Source organism: Somniosus microcephalus, chromosome 1 (genome assembly GCF_052327205.1).
Source record: "Somniosus microcephalus isolate GS21.2 chromosome 1, FLI_Smic_1.0, whole genome shotgun sequence".
Taxonomy (NCBI): domain Eukaryota; kingdom Metazoa; phylum Chordata; class Chondrichthyes; order Squaliformes; family Somniosidae; genus Somniosus; species Somniosus microcephalus.
Window position 1 is genome coordinate 379,216,276 of NC_140987.1, and position 12,704 is coordinate 379,228,979.

General features: G+C 44.5%; 1 protein-coding gene across 3 annotated transcripts in view; it reads left to right on the forward strand.

The window, feature by feature from the left end:
* LOC147125018 (transmembrane protein 33-like) overlaps nt 1-11,708 on the forward strand; it is a 189,118-nt gene extending 177,410 nt beyond the window's left edge. For all 3 annotated transcript variants that reach the window (XM_085996094.1, XM_085996090.1, XM_085996087.1), the window contains one exon: nt 201-11,708. In XM_085996094.1, coding sequence (XP_085852220.1) covers nt 201-327 — 127 coding nt within the window. In that variant the 3' untranslated portion in view covers nt 328-11,708. The remainder of the gene's footprint in view (nt 1-200) is intronic.
* Nucleotides 11,709-12,704: the final 996 nt, after the last annotated feature.

Consider the following 12,704-nt stretch of genomic DNA (forward strand, 5'->3'; position numbering starts at 1 on the left):
AATTCTCCTACATTAATTTGATCAGTACAGCTCAAGTGAGCAGCCATTCTACATTAGCCAGATGAACAGGAGAACCACTCAATATAAAGTGGACAGGCCTTTGATTTATTGCCATGCTCTGAATACATTGTCTTCCATGGCAAATATGATGTGTGTTATGATCTGAAGTAGCTAACTGGCTTTCTACTCTTTATTAACAGGACATTGTTTTATGAGTTTCGAGTGGCAATGGAGCAGATGACAGCCAGACCTTCCTGTCCGACTTTCGTCAGAAATGCATGTCACAAAACTATAAAGCTCATCTGTAAACTTGCTCCAGGGTCATAGAATTCAAGATTCTCCTCGGCACAAGATGATTTGCAAATGGTGGCATTCTTTAAACTTAGAATTCTGTCAAACATTCCTATAGTTTATGCTGTGTATGTCATTTTTTTTTGTTCTCTTTTATGGAATAATGTCAGAAACTTATTTCGGTACATGTATAATATGTATGTGTTGCATATTCAATTCCAATATGGCTGGTGTTGCCTTCACAGAAGTTATTTTACATTTGATTAATGGGCAGCGAGAGTGAATTTCAGATGAATGTGGGCACACAATTTAGTTTGAGGACCATCTGCATGGAGTGTAAGCAAGTGAAAAACAAACACTGGGCCACAAACATATCTGTACAACCCTTGACCATCCATTATCTTGCATTATTATTTTGCATGGTACATACAAATGTAACCCTAATATGTAAACTCTTTAACATCTACCCTCCATGTGAAAAGTGGCCATTGTTGGTTCAGGAGAATAAATAAATGGCTGTTTGGCATTGAATGTGCAACATAATAATGCATTTTTGATGCTGGATCTGTGTAAATCTTCAGTAAAAGTTGCACATTTTGGTAGGTGTAGATATTTCAGGAAATATAGGTCAAAGAACTAAATAATTACTGTAAAATGCACGTAACAGAGCTTGCTGCTCAGGCTCTGCTTGCTCATAGTTTGTCAGCTTCCCCCATATTTAAGGCACGAATGACTTTCGTTTTCTCAAAGCACGCCCTCAGGGACAAATAACTTCAAGCTTTTGTTTAATAATAATAATTTGATTAAGGTTGTAACTCCTACATTTTGTAAAAACTTTCCCAAAAAGTTTTACAGGTCAGCTTTGTATATAAATAACTTTTTGATCATTTTACATCAGCCCCAATAACATTATTGTGAATAGGTTTCTGCTGATGTGCTCAGTGGAACTGGACCTGTGTTGTGCATGCACCTGGTTTGATACTAGTACTTGCAGTAGTTATTATCAAACCAGTCAATTGCTAAAACAAAAGCAAAATACTGCAGATGCTGGAAATTTGAAATAAAAACCAGCAAATGCTGGAAACACTCAGCAGGCCAGGCGATATCTGTGGAGCTCGATTACCTGAAAGGTTAACTCACAGCCACGTCGGATTCTCTCTCCACAGCTACTGCCTGGCCTGGTCAGTGTTTCCAGCATTTTCTGTTCTTATTTCCGTCAGTTACTAATAATACAGGGCCCTCACAACTCCACAGTTACTGGTTTAAAATGAACAACGCTGCATTATTTCAGCAGTCAGTTTCACATTGGTTTTAAATGTAATTTAAAAAAAAACTAAATCTTGTACAGAAACATGCACATGATATTACAAACATAGCCCCTGAAGTTAATGACCCGTAATTTGCAGTCAGCAGCGAAGCAAAGGCATTTGCCACTGGCCCTGAAGAAAGATGAGTTTGCCTTTTTCAACGTGCTAGTTGAGATCACTGTATTTAGTGGGAATCCCATAGCACGAGCTGCTGTTACGTCAACAAGCTGTCTAAGCAGCCAATCACATTGCAGAATTCTCACAAACGGAACCAGGAAGTGAAGAAGCTCCTTTTATTCTGACTTTTTAAAAATGTTACAGAGAGAAAAACAAAGATTGGGGCTCTCACATGGGGACAAAGTAAACCTGAAATAAATATCAGCAAACTTTAAAAAGAAAAATGCATTTCTTTTAAAGTTTCTTAATTGTAATTTTTATTATAATGAAAAAATTTGACACTTCACAAAATTAAGATTAGCTTTTCAGAGCCATAACCTTTGTTTAGCAGTCAATACGCTGCTAAAACTCCAGTTACACCTAATCCAACAAGGTCTAACTTTTAATGGGGTTTTTAACAGCGATATTACCGTGGAAAAGCCCAAGTTTTCGTCAGATTCACTGATTTCCCTGATTACACTGATTGTCGACTATGGGCCGGGGATGGGGGTGTAACAGCCAGTGTCAGAGCAGTGAATGACTGACCGCAATTTCAGGATTTCCACGTTAGGCTGCGCATGCACCAAATCCTGAAGTTGCAGTCAGTTTCAAAGGGGTAATAACAGCGAACAAATTCCAGGCCAACAAATTTTCTTCAAGTTTTCCTACAATATACATTATACCCTGGCTGAGGTCTCTGCTGGCGCTGCTTTTAATCTGGCTTTAAATAGTTGAGGAGCAATCTGATACTGTTCATCCCTCCAGGAAATTTCTGATCTGTACTTCACACTTAACCAAAATTATAGCTGAAATGGGGATTTGTATGCACTGACCTGTACTCTGTTGCAAATGTACTGTGCTTACTTACCTCTTGATGCACTATCAATTGCTACAAAAGACTGGAGATTGAGAAAGTAATAAACAGGCTTTTATTACCAAAGAACAGAGCATGCCTCTTGTGGTTGCCTGGTATCCAAAAGGGCCGGAGGCTGCCGAGCAGCGACCTTTATACCCAGCCATGAGGGTGGAGCCAGGGGCGGAGTCAGCTGAGGCATGCACAGACAAGTACAACAATATGCAAGAGTGAACAACAGTACTAACAACAGTGGTGAACAACAATACTAACAACAGTGGTTTACCACATTCACCCCTTGTTTAGAATTGAGTCCAGCGGGGTGAAGTGCACTAAAAATTCGTGTACTGAAGTCTATCAGGAGGCCTTGTAAGCCGTCCTGAGCGTCGCAGCAGCGGCGGTGATGGTGCAGCATCCAACGTTGAACCCGGTGTCTCGTCCAAAGGAGGTGTAGCAGGTGGCGGACCCTGGGGCTGCTGCATGCCGTCTACAGGGGTCAGAGCATGGGTAATGGGAGGTAGCGATGGTGGTCTCTCAGAGGCACCCGAAGGAGCGAGGTCTCGTGCGGGGACTGTGTCCTGGGGGTAGGCAGGAGTAGCGGTGGGTGGCGAAGAGGGTGTTTCAGGAGCACCCGCAGGTGCGAGGTCTCGAATGGAGACTGTGTCCTCCCGCCCGTCCGGGCACACCACGTAAGCATACTGCGGGTTGGCGTGGAGGAGGCTCACCCTCTCGACCAGGGGGTCCGCCTTATGGGTCCTCACGTGCTTCCGCAGTAGGACGGGACCTGGAGAAGTCAGCCATGTTGGTAGCGAAATCCCCGACGTGGACTTCCTGGGGAAGGAGAACATTCTCTCGTGAGGAGTGGCATTGGTGGGTGTACAGAGCAGCGACCGAATGGAATGGAGCGCCGCAGGGAGGACCTCCTGCCAGCGGGAGGTCGGAAGGCCCTTAGATTTTAAGTTTAAAAGGACTGCCTTCCAGACTGTCGCATTCTCCCTTTCCACCTGGCCATTACCCCGGGGGTTGTAGCTGGTGGTCCTGCTTGTAGCAATGCCTCTCGCGAGCAGGTACTGCCGAAGTTCGTCGCTCATAAAAGATGAGCCCCTGTCGCTATGGATATAGCTAGGGAAACCGAACAATGCGAAGAGGTCATTCAGACATTTAATGACCGTGGTACTGGTCATGTCCGAGCAAGGGATGGGAAACGGGAGTACTCATCAATTATATTGAGGAAGTACACATTGCGGTCAGAGGAGGGGAGGGGCCCTTTAAAATCGATGCTCAGCCGCTCGAAGGGGCGCGTGGCTTTGATCAGGCTCGCTCTGTCTGGCCTATAAAAATGCGGCTTGCACTCGGCACAGATCTGGCAGTTCCTGGTCATGGTCCTGACCTCCTCGATGGAGTAGGGCAGGTTACGGGATTTGATAAAATGGAAGAACCTGGTGACCCCCGGGTGGCAGAGGTCATTGTGGCGGGTCTGTAATCTATCAACCTGCGCGTTGGCGCACGTACCACGTGATAGGGCATCTGGGGGCTCATTGAGTTTCCCGGGCCGGTACAAGATATCGTAATTGTAGGTGGAGAGTTCGATTCTCCACCTTAATATCTTGTCATTCTTGATTTTGCCCCGCTGCTTATTATGAAACATAAAAGCTACTGAACGCTGGTCAGTGAGCAGGGTAAATCGTTTTCCGGCCAGGTAATGCCGCCAATGTCGCACGGCTTCCACAATGGCCTGGGCCTCCTTTTCGACAGAGGAGTGTCGAATCTCGGGGCCCTGGAGGGTCCTTGAGAAAAAGGCCACGGGTCTCCCCGCCTGGTTAAGGGTTGCAGCTAGGGCAAAGTCGGATGCGTCGCTCTCCACTTGAAAAGGGAGGGACTCATCCACAGCGTGCATTGTGGCCTTCGCAATATCGCTTTTTATGAGAGTGAAGGCTGCACAGGCCTCTGCTGTCAGGGGGAAGGAGGCGGACTTGATGAGGGGTTGGGCTTTATCCGCATAGTTGGGCACCCACTGAGCATAGTAAGAGAAAAACCCCAGGCATCTCTTCAGTGCTTTCTGGCAGTGGGGGAGGGGGAGCTCCATAAGAGGGCACATTCTATCGGGGTCTGGGCCGATGACTCCGTTCTCCACTACGCAGCCAAGAATAGCAAGGCGCTTAGTACGAAACATACATTTGTCTTTGTTGTATGTGAGATTCAGCCGCTGGGCCGTCCGGAGGAATTTCCCTAGATTAACGTCGTGGTCCTGCTGGTCGTGGCCGCAGATGGTGACGTTGTCTAGATATGGGAAAGTGGCCTGGAGCGCGTTCTGGTCAACCATCCGGTCCATCTCCCGTTGGAAGACAGAAACTCCGTTGGTGACGCCGAAGGGAACTCTGAGAAAGTGATAGAGCCGACCGTCAGCTTCAAAAGCTGTGTACTGGCGGTCCTCAGCCCTGATGGGGAGCTGGTGATATGCCGACTTCAGATCAATCGTCGAGAACACCTGGTATTGTGCTATCTGATTGACCATGTCAGATATGCGGGGGAGTGGGTATGCATCCAACTGGGTGTAGCGGTTGATCGTCTGGCTGTAGTCAATAACTAGGCGCTGTTTTCCACCAGCCTTCACCACCACCACTTGTGCTCGCCATGGGCTATTGCTGCTCTCGATAATCCCTTCCTTCAGGAGTCGCTACCTCGGATTTAATGAAATCCCTATCCCCGGCACTGTAACGCCTACTTTTGGTAGCGATGGGCTTACAGTCGCGGGTGAGGTTAGCAAACAAGGAGGGGGGGGAGACTTTAAGGGTGGAGAGGCTGCAAATGGCGCGCGGCGGGCGATTTAAAAACTGCTGGCTGCAGACCGTGAGAGGGGGGAGGGGTCCACCGTACGCTAAAGTGACACTCTTAAGGTGGCACTGAAAATCCAACCCCAGTAGGACGGCAGCGCAGAGATCGGGCAGGACCAGAAGTTTAAAATTTTTGTATTCAGTACCCCGCACTGAAAGAGTCACCATACAGTAGCCACCGACTTCCGCTGACTGGGCTTTGGAAGCCATAGAGATGCGATGACGTGTCGGCAGGACCGGGAGAAAGTAACTGCGCACCGTGTCGGGGTGTATAGAACTCTCCGTGCTCCCGCTGTCAAAAAGGCAGGTAGTGGCGCGGCCGTTTACCGTAATGTCCATCATGGACCTGGACAGTTGATGCGGGAGAGATTGATCCAGCGTCACGGAAGCCAGCGTATGTTCAAGCGCGTCGATGCGGTCGTCCGATGAGGTGGTGGTGGAGTCCGGGTCCCCCGTAACCGAAGTCGGAGGCGTCCAAGATGGCGGACAAAATGGCGGCGCCCACGGTCCCGATCCCCACGCGGCTGGGGGAGCCCAAGATGGCGGGCAAGATGGCTGCGCCCACGGTTCGCATGCGGCGCTGCTGGCGTTAGCGGTCTTCCCTTTGCAGGCGCTAACGTAGTGACCTTTCTTCCCGCAGCCGGAGCAGGTAGCATTCTTCGCGGGGCAGCGTGCTCTAGGGTGTTTAGCTTGGCCACAAAAATAGCATTTTTGTGCCTTGGCCATCGCTGCAGCAGTCGGAGGTGGTGGTCCCATGGCCCAAGATTGCGGCGTCCACGGCGCGGGGCGATTAGGGGAGAAAGCGTCCATATTTCTGTGGGCCGCGTCGAGCGAGAGCGCGTGGGACACTGCCTTTGTCAGGTCTATTTCACCCTTCTCCAGCAGCCTCTGCCGGGAGTAGTCGGACCTTAGACCCGCAATGAAAGCGTCTCGTATCAGTCCCTCCGCATGTGCCGCGGCCGATACTTCCTTGCAGTCGCAGCCGCGTCCGAGTACCCGCAGCGCCCGTAGGAAGGCCTCCACCGATTCCCCGGGCTGCTGTCTGCGAGATCTTAAAAGGTGCCTGGCATAGACCGTGTTAACCGGGCGTGCATACTGCCCTTTCAGTAGGCCGATAGCCGCCGCGTAGGTCGTCGCATCTTGGATTAAAGTATAGACTTGGTGGCTCACCTTCGAGGCCAGGATTTTCAGTTTATTTTCATCAAGAGTCACGGTCGAGGCTTCCAGATACGCTTCAAAGCAACACAGCCATTGTGCGAATTTAGTCGACGAACCCGCTTCTTGGGGGTCTAGGTCCAGGCATGTTGGTCTGAGGGCTCGCAGCAGTGCCTGCTGCTCAGCGTTTTGCGCCATCGGTTGATCAGCATCCGCAGCCAACATTTAACTTTGGTAATAAAATTGATGCACTATCAATTGCTACAAAAGACTGGAGATTGAGAAAGTAATAAACAGGCTTTTATTACCAAAGAACAGAGCATGCCTCTTGTGGTTGCCTGGTATCCAAAAGGGCCGGAGGCTGCCGAGCAGCGACCTTTATACCCAGCCATGAGGGTGGAGCCAGGGGCGGAGTCAGCTGAGGCATGCACAGACTAGTACAACAATATGCAAGAGTGAACAACAGTACTAACAGTGAACAACAGTACTAACAACAGTGGTGAACAACAATACTAACAACAGTGGTTTACCACACCTCTCCTCTGGTTTTTTGATTTTCTATAAATTGCCATACTCTCCTCTTCCCCGAGGTAGGTAAAGTAACTGTACAATAGGAATAAAAATGGATAAATAACCCAAAACAAGACAATTTCAGCAGAAAAGCAAAATACTGCGGATGCTGGAAATCTGAAATAAAAAACAGAAAATGCTGGAAATACTCAGCAGGTCAAGCAGCTTCTGTGGAGCGAGAAACAGAATTAACGGTTCAGGTCAGACAATTTCAGCAGTTGGTCACTAGGATCCCAACCAGAAAGTCACAAATTTGAATCCATATCTTTTATCATATTAGCTTGCTGTGCTGTGCTTTGTGGGTCATTGCTGCCAGCTCACACAGGATGCGAGGTGAAATACTCTGCAGAGTATTGCTGGAGGAATGGGCAGGGGAGAGAAGGACTGAAGGGCAAAACCGAAAAGAACTCAGCCACATGCAACAAATTCTTTGGCCAGAATTTTCACAGGAAAAAAAACTGGTGGGTTGGAGGTGTGGGGAAATGAAAGTTGTAAAAATCTAAAGCCTGACCCCAACCCGCCCACTTTCACCTTTTACTCAGGCGGACGGAGGGGCGGCAGGCAACCTGCCATGAGGCAGGTCGGTATTTTAAATATTATAATGAAGCCTGAAGCCTCTACTTTAACCCCCCGGGGATCAGACCTAACCCACCCCAGGCTCGGAACCACCCCTCCCGACCCCGGGATCGGGGATCGGACCGCCCTCGGGGGATTGGGCTCCCCCTCGGGCTTGGAACACCCCCGGAATCGTGACTCAGCCCCGGGGTCAGGGATCGGACCCCCCCCCCCCACCCAGCGGCTTGGAAACCGCCCCCCCACCATCCTGGGCCCTGCACCTACCTGGTCCTGTGGCCTTCTGACCTGCGTACCTGCCCAACTGGAAGCCAGCCTGTCAATCAGGCTGACTTCCAGGTGGGGAACCCGCCCTTTACGTCGCATGCATGCTGTGGAGGTCTCCACAGTGTGCTGGGAAACCCGAACTTCCGTGTTTCCCACCGTCTCACAGGTCTATATCTATAGAGACAGCCTGCCTCCTGGCAGCGGGCTGGCTGCCCGTCCCCCCCATTCTGCCTCTGTTAAAACCGGAAGTGGGCGGGTTTAGATCGGGATTCCAATTTTTAACACTTTAACCTCCCACCCGACCCAAACCCATCCATTATTTAGGTTAAAATTCCCTCCAAAAAGAAAGTTGCAGAGCCCTGCGAGCAGGTTGCCTAGCCATTGTTCTGGCTGGGAAATGAGGCATGTTGGCATATGTTGAATTTTAGAGCTTGCACAAGTACACTGAGCAATCATAAAAATTGTGTAAATCAAGGGCAGCATAATTAAAATATTACAAGACACATCAGTTATTACACATAGTTCACTCTATTGATGGTGCTATTAAAGGAAGATTATCTGTAGTTTCATTCAAAAACTTGATTTCTTTTTTAAAAAGAGAGACACCAAATGAGTTGTTCAATGGAAAACCATCAGTTTCAGCATCTGTCATATCAACTGTTGATCACTTCTTATTACATAGAGGATTCTCAATAGAAACTTGAATACAGTATCATTTTAATCCATGAATCCATAATCCATGAATGAAAATAACTGTATAATGTGAATGGAGTGTGAAAGCTTTGCTTATGATTAGAATAAGAATAGCATTCCGTAGTTTCCCATTGAGCATTTTATTTATACCACAAGTTCAAAATTTGTAGCTGCATGTTTTTTGAATACTGCTATTTTATTGGTAATTATAAGCATGCAGAAGGGTGCTTTAGTGCGCTTCATATCATGTAAAATAGCTTTTGGCAGTGGTATATTTTTCCCATCACACTGGAAATTAATGTGACAATCTTGGGACTGATAGGACCTCAAATATATGATAGATGAATGGCTGCTCAGGGTACTGTTAAAAAATATTTTGCACCATGTCTGAAAGGGGATTAAATAAATTTACAAATATTAATTGAAAATGTAGCTAGATTTGAGGGCAGTGCTGGTATTTGCAATGGAGATTTTAAAAAAGAACAGCTGTGAATGCTGAGAATCTGCCATAAAACAAGTCCATCAGCATCTGTAATAGGCCCACGTGAAAAGTAGGCAAATAAGTGAAATAATATTACCCCTTACTGAATAGGGCCTATTTCCAAAGGTGCAAAATGCATTCAAATATTTCTTAGGCTTTTCTCTATCACAAGTCTCAAACCTTTTTATTGGGGGGGAGGGGAGTGATACAACTACACATTTATCCTGTCTAGGTTCCAGGGCTAAAAAAGCTTAACATTTTGGTTGGAGAAACTTCATTAGAACTGTATTTACAGTGGCTGTAATGTAGGCATAGTAAATCTCTCAGTTATTTCCAGAATCCATGTTGAAATAGAATCCATATTTCAAAAGATGAGAAATATTTGTAAAAGCTATGTATATTGCTGCGCTATATGTCAAAAGTAGCTTCATGAGCAGCTGTTATACTATCTAATGTCTACTGCTCAAATAACCCAAGATGTTTCATCAAAATCCCTGCTTTGTGCACTTTCAACGTAGCTACCATGGGTTGGATGAGAGTGCTGAAGTGATGCCAATGCAATATTACATGTGTGGCCACAAAACTGGAAATAAGTTTGTAGTTAGTCAAAGGTTAAGCGGGCACTATTTTCTCCTCTTAGACAGCCATTATAGGCAGAACCTATTAGCCCAAACACACTTATTTCAGAGGAGTCACTAAGCTGGTATAGTTTCATTGTTTCCATTTTTAGTTTTATAGTATATTATAAATTCAAGAAATTTAAGTCTTCAAATTTACTGTCTGCCACTATATAGAAATTGCCACTCTTTGATTCCATAGTGTAGGCCGTCAACTCAGCACTGCTACAAGTACCAAATTTAATATATAATAATTTGCCGTGTGGAGTGAACAGCAGGATCAGGTCTCCAACGCAACAAGGCTGGTAGGTTTGGGCTCATTATTGGACTTAACCGGTCATAATGCTGAAACAAAAATCATGATAGCTCTAAACTTCAGCAGTATTGAATTGGGTTGGCTTTGAGGTTGAGACTGCTCAAGAAATGTAATACCTAATCCCTTATGTATCTTTAGGATATTTTTAAATGGTGACCCGTTACTTTTGCAAAGCGTCAGGAGACACATTAGATATAGGGAGCATTAAAGGACTCTAAGCACTCTTGTCCCGTTAAAGTGAAGCAATATTCAATGATTTTTTTTTCCAAAATAATGTGATATAAACAATAATGAATGATTGACTACTTGCTAAATCTTAGCAGTAGTAAGTTGCCCATAACTTGTCATTCATAAGTTAATCATCATACTCCTGGAACTATTTATACTTTCACAAAGTCAATCATTTATTATTCCCTGGTGTATTTTTTTTTTCTGTGGTGAAAAATTGAGTGTTAGATTATATCTACGAGTAGGTAGTATTCTAAAAATGTGTAATGTTTAAATGTTTGGAAAAGCAATCTTTTAAGTACAATTTTAGAGAAGGTACAGATATAATATAGGCAGAAAAATGTTACTGTTTGGTGGCACAGTTGCATAGAGTAACAGAATAACCTAAAATTGACAATATAGTTTTGAAAATTAGGTATTAACAATTTTATGCATTGTTTGGAAACTGTATCAACTTCAGAAACTGGCATCTGGTCAGTAAAAGTAGTCTTCAGATGAGGGGAAAAATGGACATCTGGCATGAATTCATCTTTTTTTTATATTTAAATAGCTTTGCTATTTTTGTCTGTTCATCCGCTCATAGGGAGTTGTATGTAATGAAGCATGTAGTTGTAACTAGGCTATACCTCAGCTGGAAAATGTCAAATTATATTATGCATTCCTCAAAAGCATAAATCATGCTTAAGATTTCTTTTTAAAATGTGAAGGTAAGAAGAGACAAATTGAATGAGTTTGAAAATAAATAAGTCACCAGGAATTGCATAATGCATTTCAAAAAATGTTGCATGTTACTGTTGTCAGAAGCGGAGATCTCTGGAGACTTTAAGTATTCATGGTACAAATGTGATTATAAAGATTGTAAGATTATGCAGATGTTCAAGGGTTCTGGGGAATCTCAGTCAGCCTTTATGCTTTGAATGCCACATTTGAATGTTAAACCATACCTTTGAGAGACTAATGCAGTAGTAAATAGGTTTTAGTTATTTCTTATGTATCATCAAGCAGTGGACCTATGTGTTTGAAAGTTTTCATGTAAAAAGCATAAAAGAACACACATACACATATATATATATATATATATATATGTTCTTTTACTCTGCAAACTCATCCAATCTTGACCAAGAATGTCTATCTTTGAGATGATTTGCCTTCATAGTAAAGGTTAAGAACGGAGAAATAGATACAGAGGGATTAGACAGAAAGTTTGCACTCACTATTTCTATTACAACACTTGCAAAAAAAAAAGTGCAATATTGTCTTGTTATAGATGCTTATCCTTTGAACAGATCATTATTTTTGTGCCATGTATTCTACAATACAATGTGAACTAGAAATGTCAAAATAATAAACTTATTTCCAGTACCTAATATGGTGGCTGTGTTTTGTCTTTTTTTTAAACTTGCTTGGAAATAGTCAATGGCTACAAGTTTGTCGGGATCTGTAGCCTTCACAGCATTGGTCAGTAAGTGAATGATGTCGCTAGGATATTCAGATTTGTGATGTTTGGCTGGTCCCAGAGAATAACCAAGAAAAGAAATGAAGAGTGTCAATATCTTACTCCCAAAGTGTGTGGTGCATCTTTATTACTAATTGAGAAGTATTGCTGCTATTTTGGATAAAGTGACTATTTTGTTAAATTATTCTGAAGAATTGACAAGTGATCTTAGACTGCAACCCATAACAGCAGGTTTTGTCAGTTAAAATGACCAGCAGTACTTAGCAGGCTGTGAAAAGTGCGCTAAGTGAGAAATACAGAGCCTTTTGTAAATTGAAGGAAGTAAAGTAAAATTTCAAATGTCTGTCTTAGTTTTGCAATCACTGAAAAGGTAGCCCTTTAAGAAGGCATTAATGTACTTACCTTTTTATCATTAAAGTTGGTACAGCCTTTATGAAAGCTTTAATTAAACATGCAACTATTAAAAAATATACTTCAGACTGTTCAACAGCTGTATGGGGCAAAAAGTGACTGGCAATATAAATTTGAGGTAGGAAACAGTTTGTGGATGAGTGATGGAGCAGCACAGTACCCTAGTCTTCTCTTTGACAGCTGGTAACATGGAGGTACTGCTGTAGAAGATGGGTGCAAAGAGGGTTGCCTGTTAGGCACTCCAGGGAACTACCCCCAGAGGATAATAGTGCAGCATGCATGGCAGGAAGTGGTGGTCAATATCAAGGCTGTAAACAAGACCCACAGAATGTAGGAACAGAGGCAGAAGAAGCTGCTCATGTCAGACTGCCCAACATTTGCCAGGTAGATGTCACCAGCATTCATGCCACAGGGATTTTGTCTGTCGACCTGTTCCACGTTTACTGCTGGTACATGCCAAGCTCTCTCAGCCTTACAGATTTTTCAATTGATTACC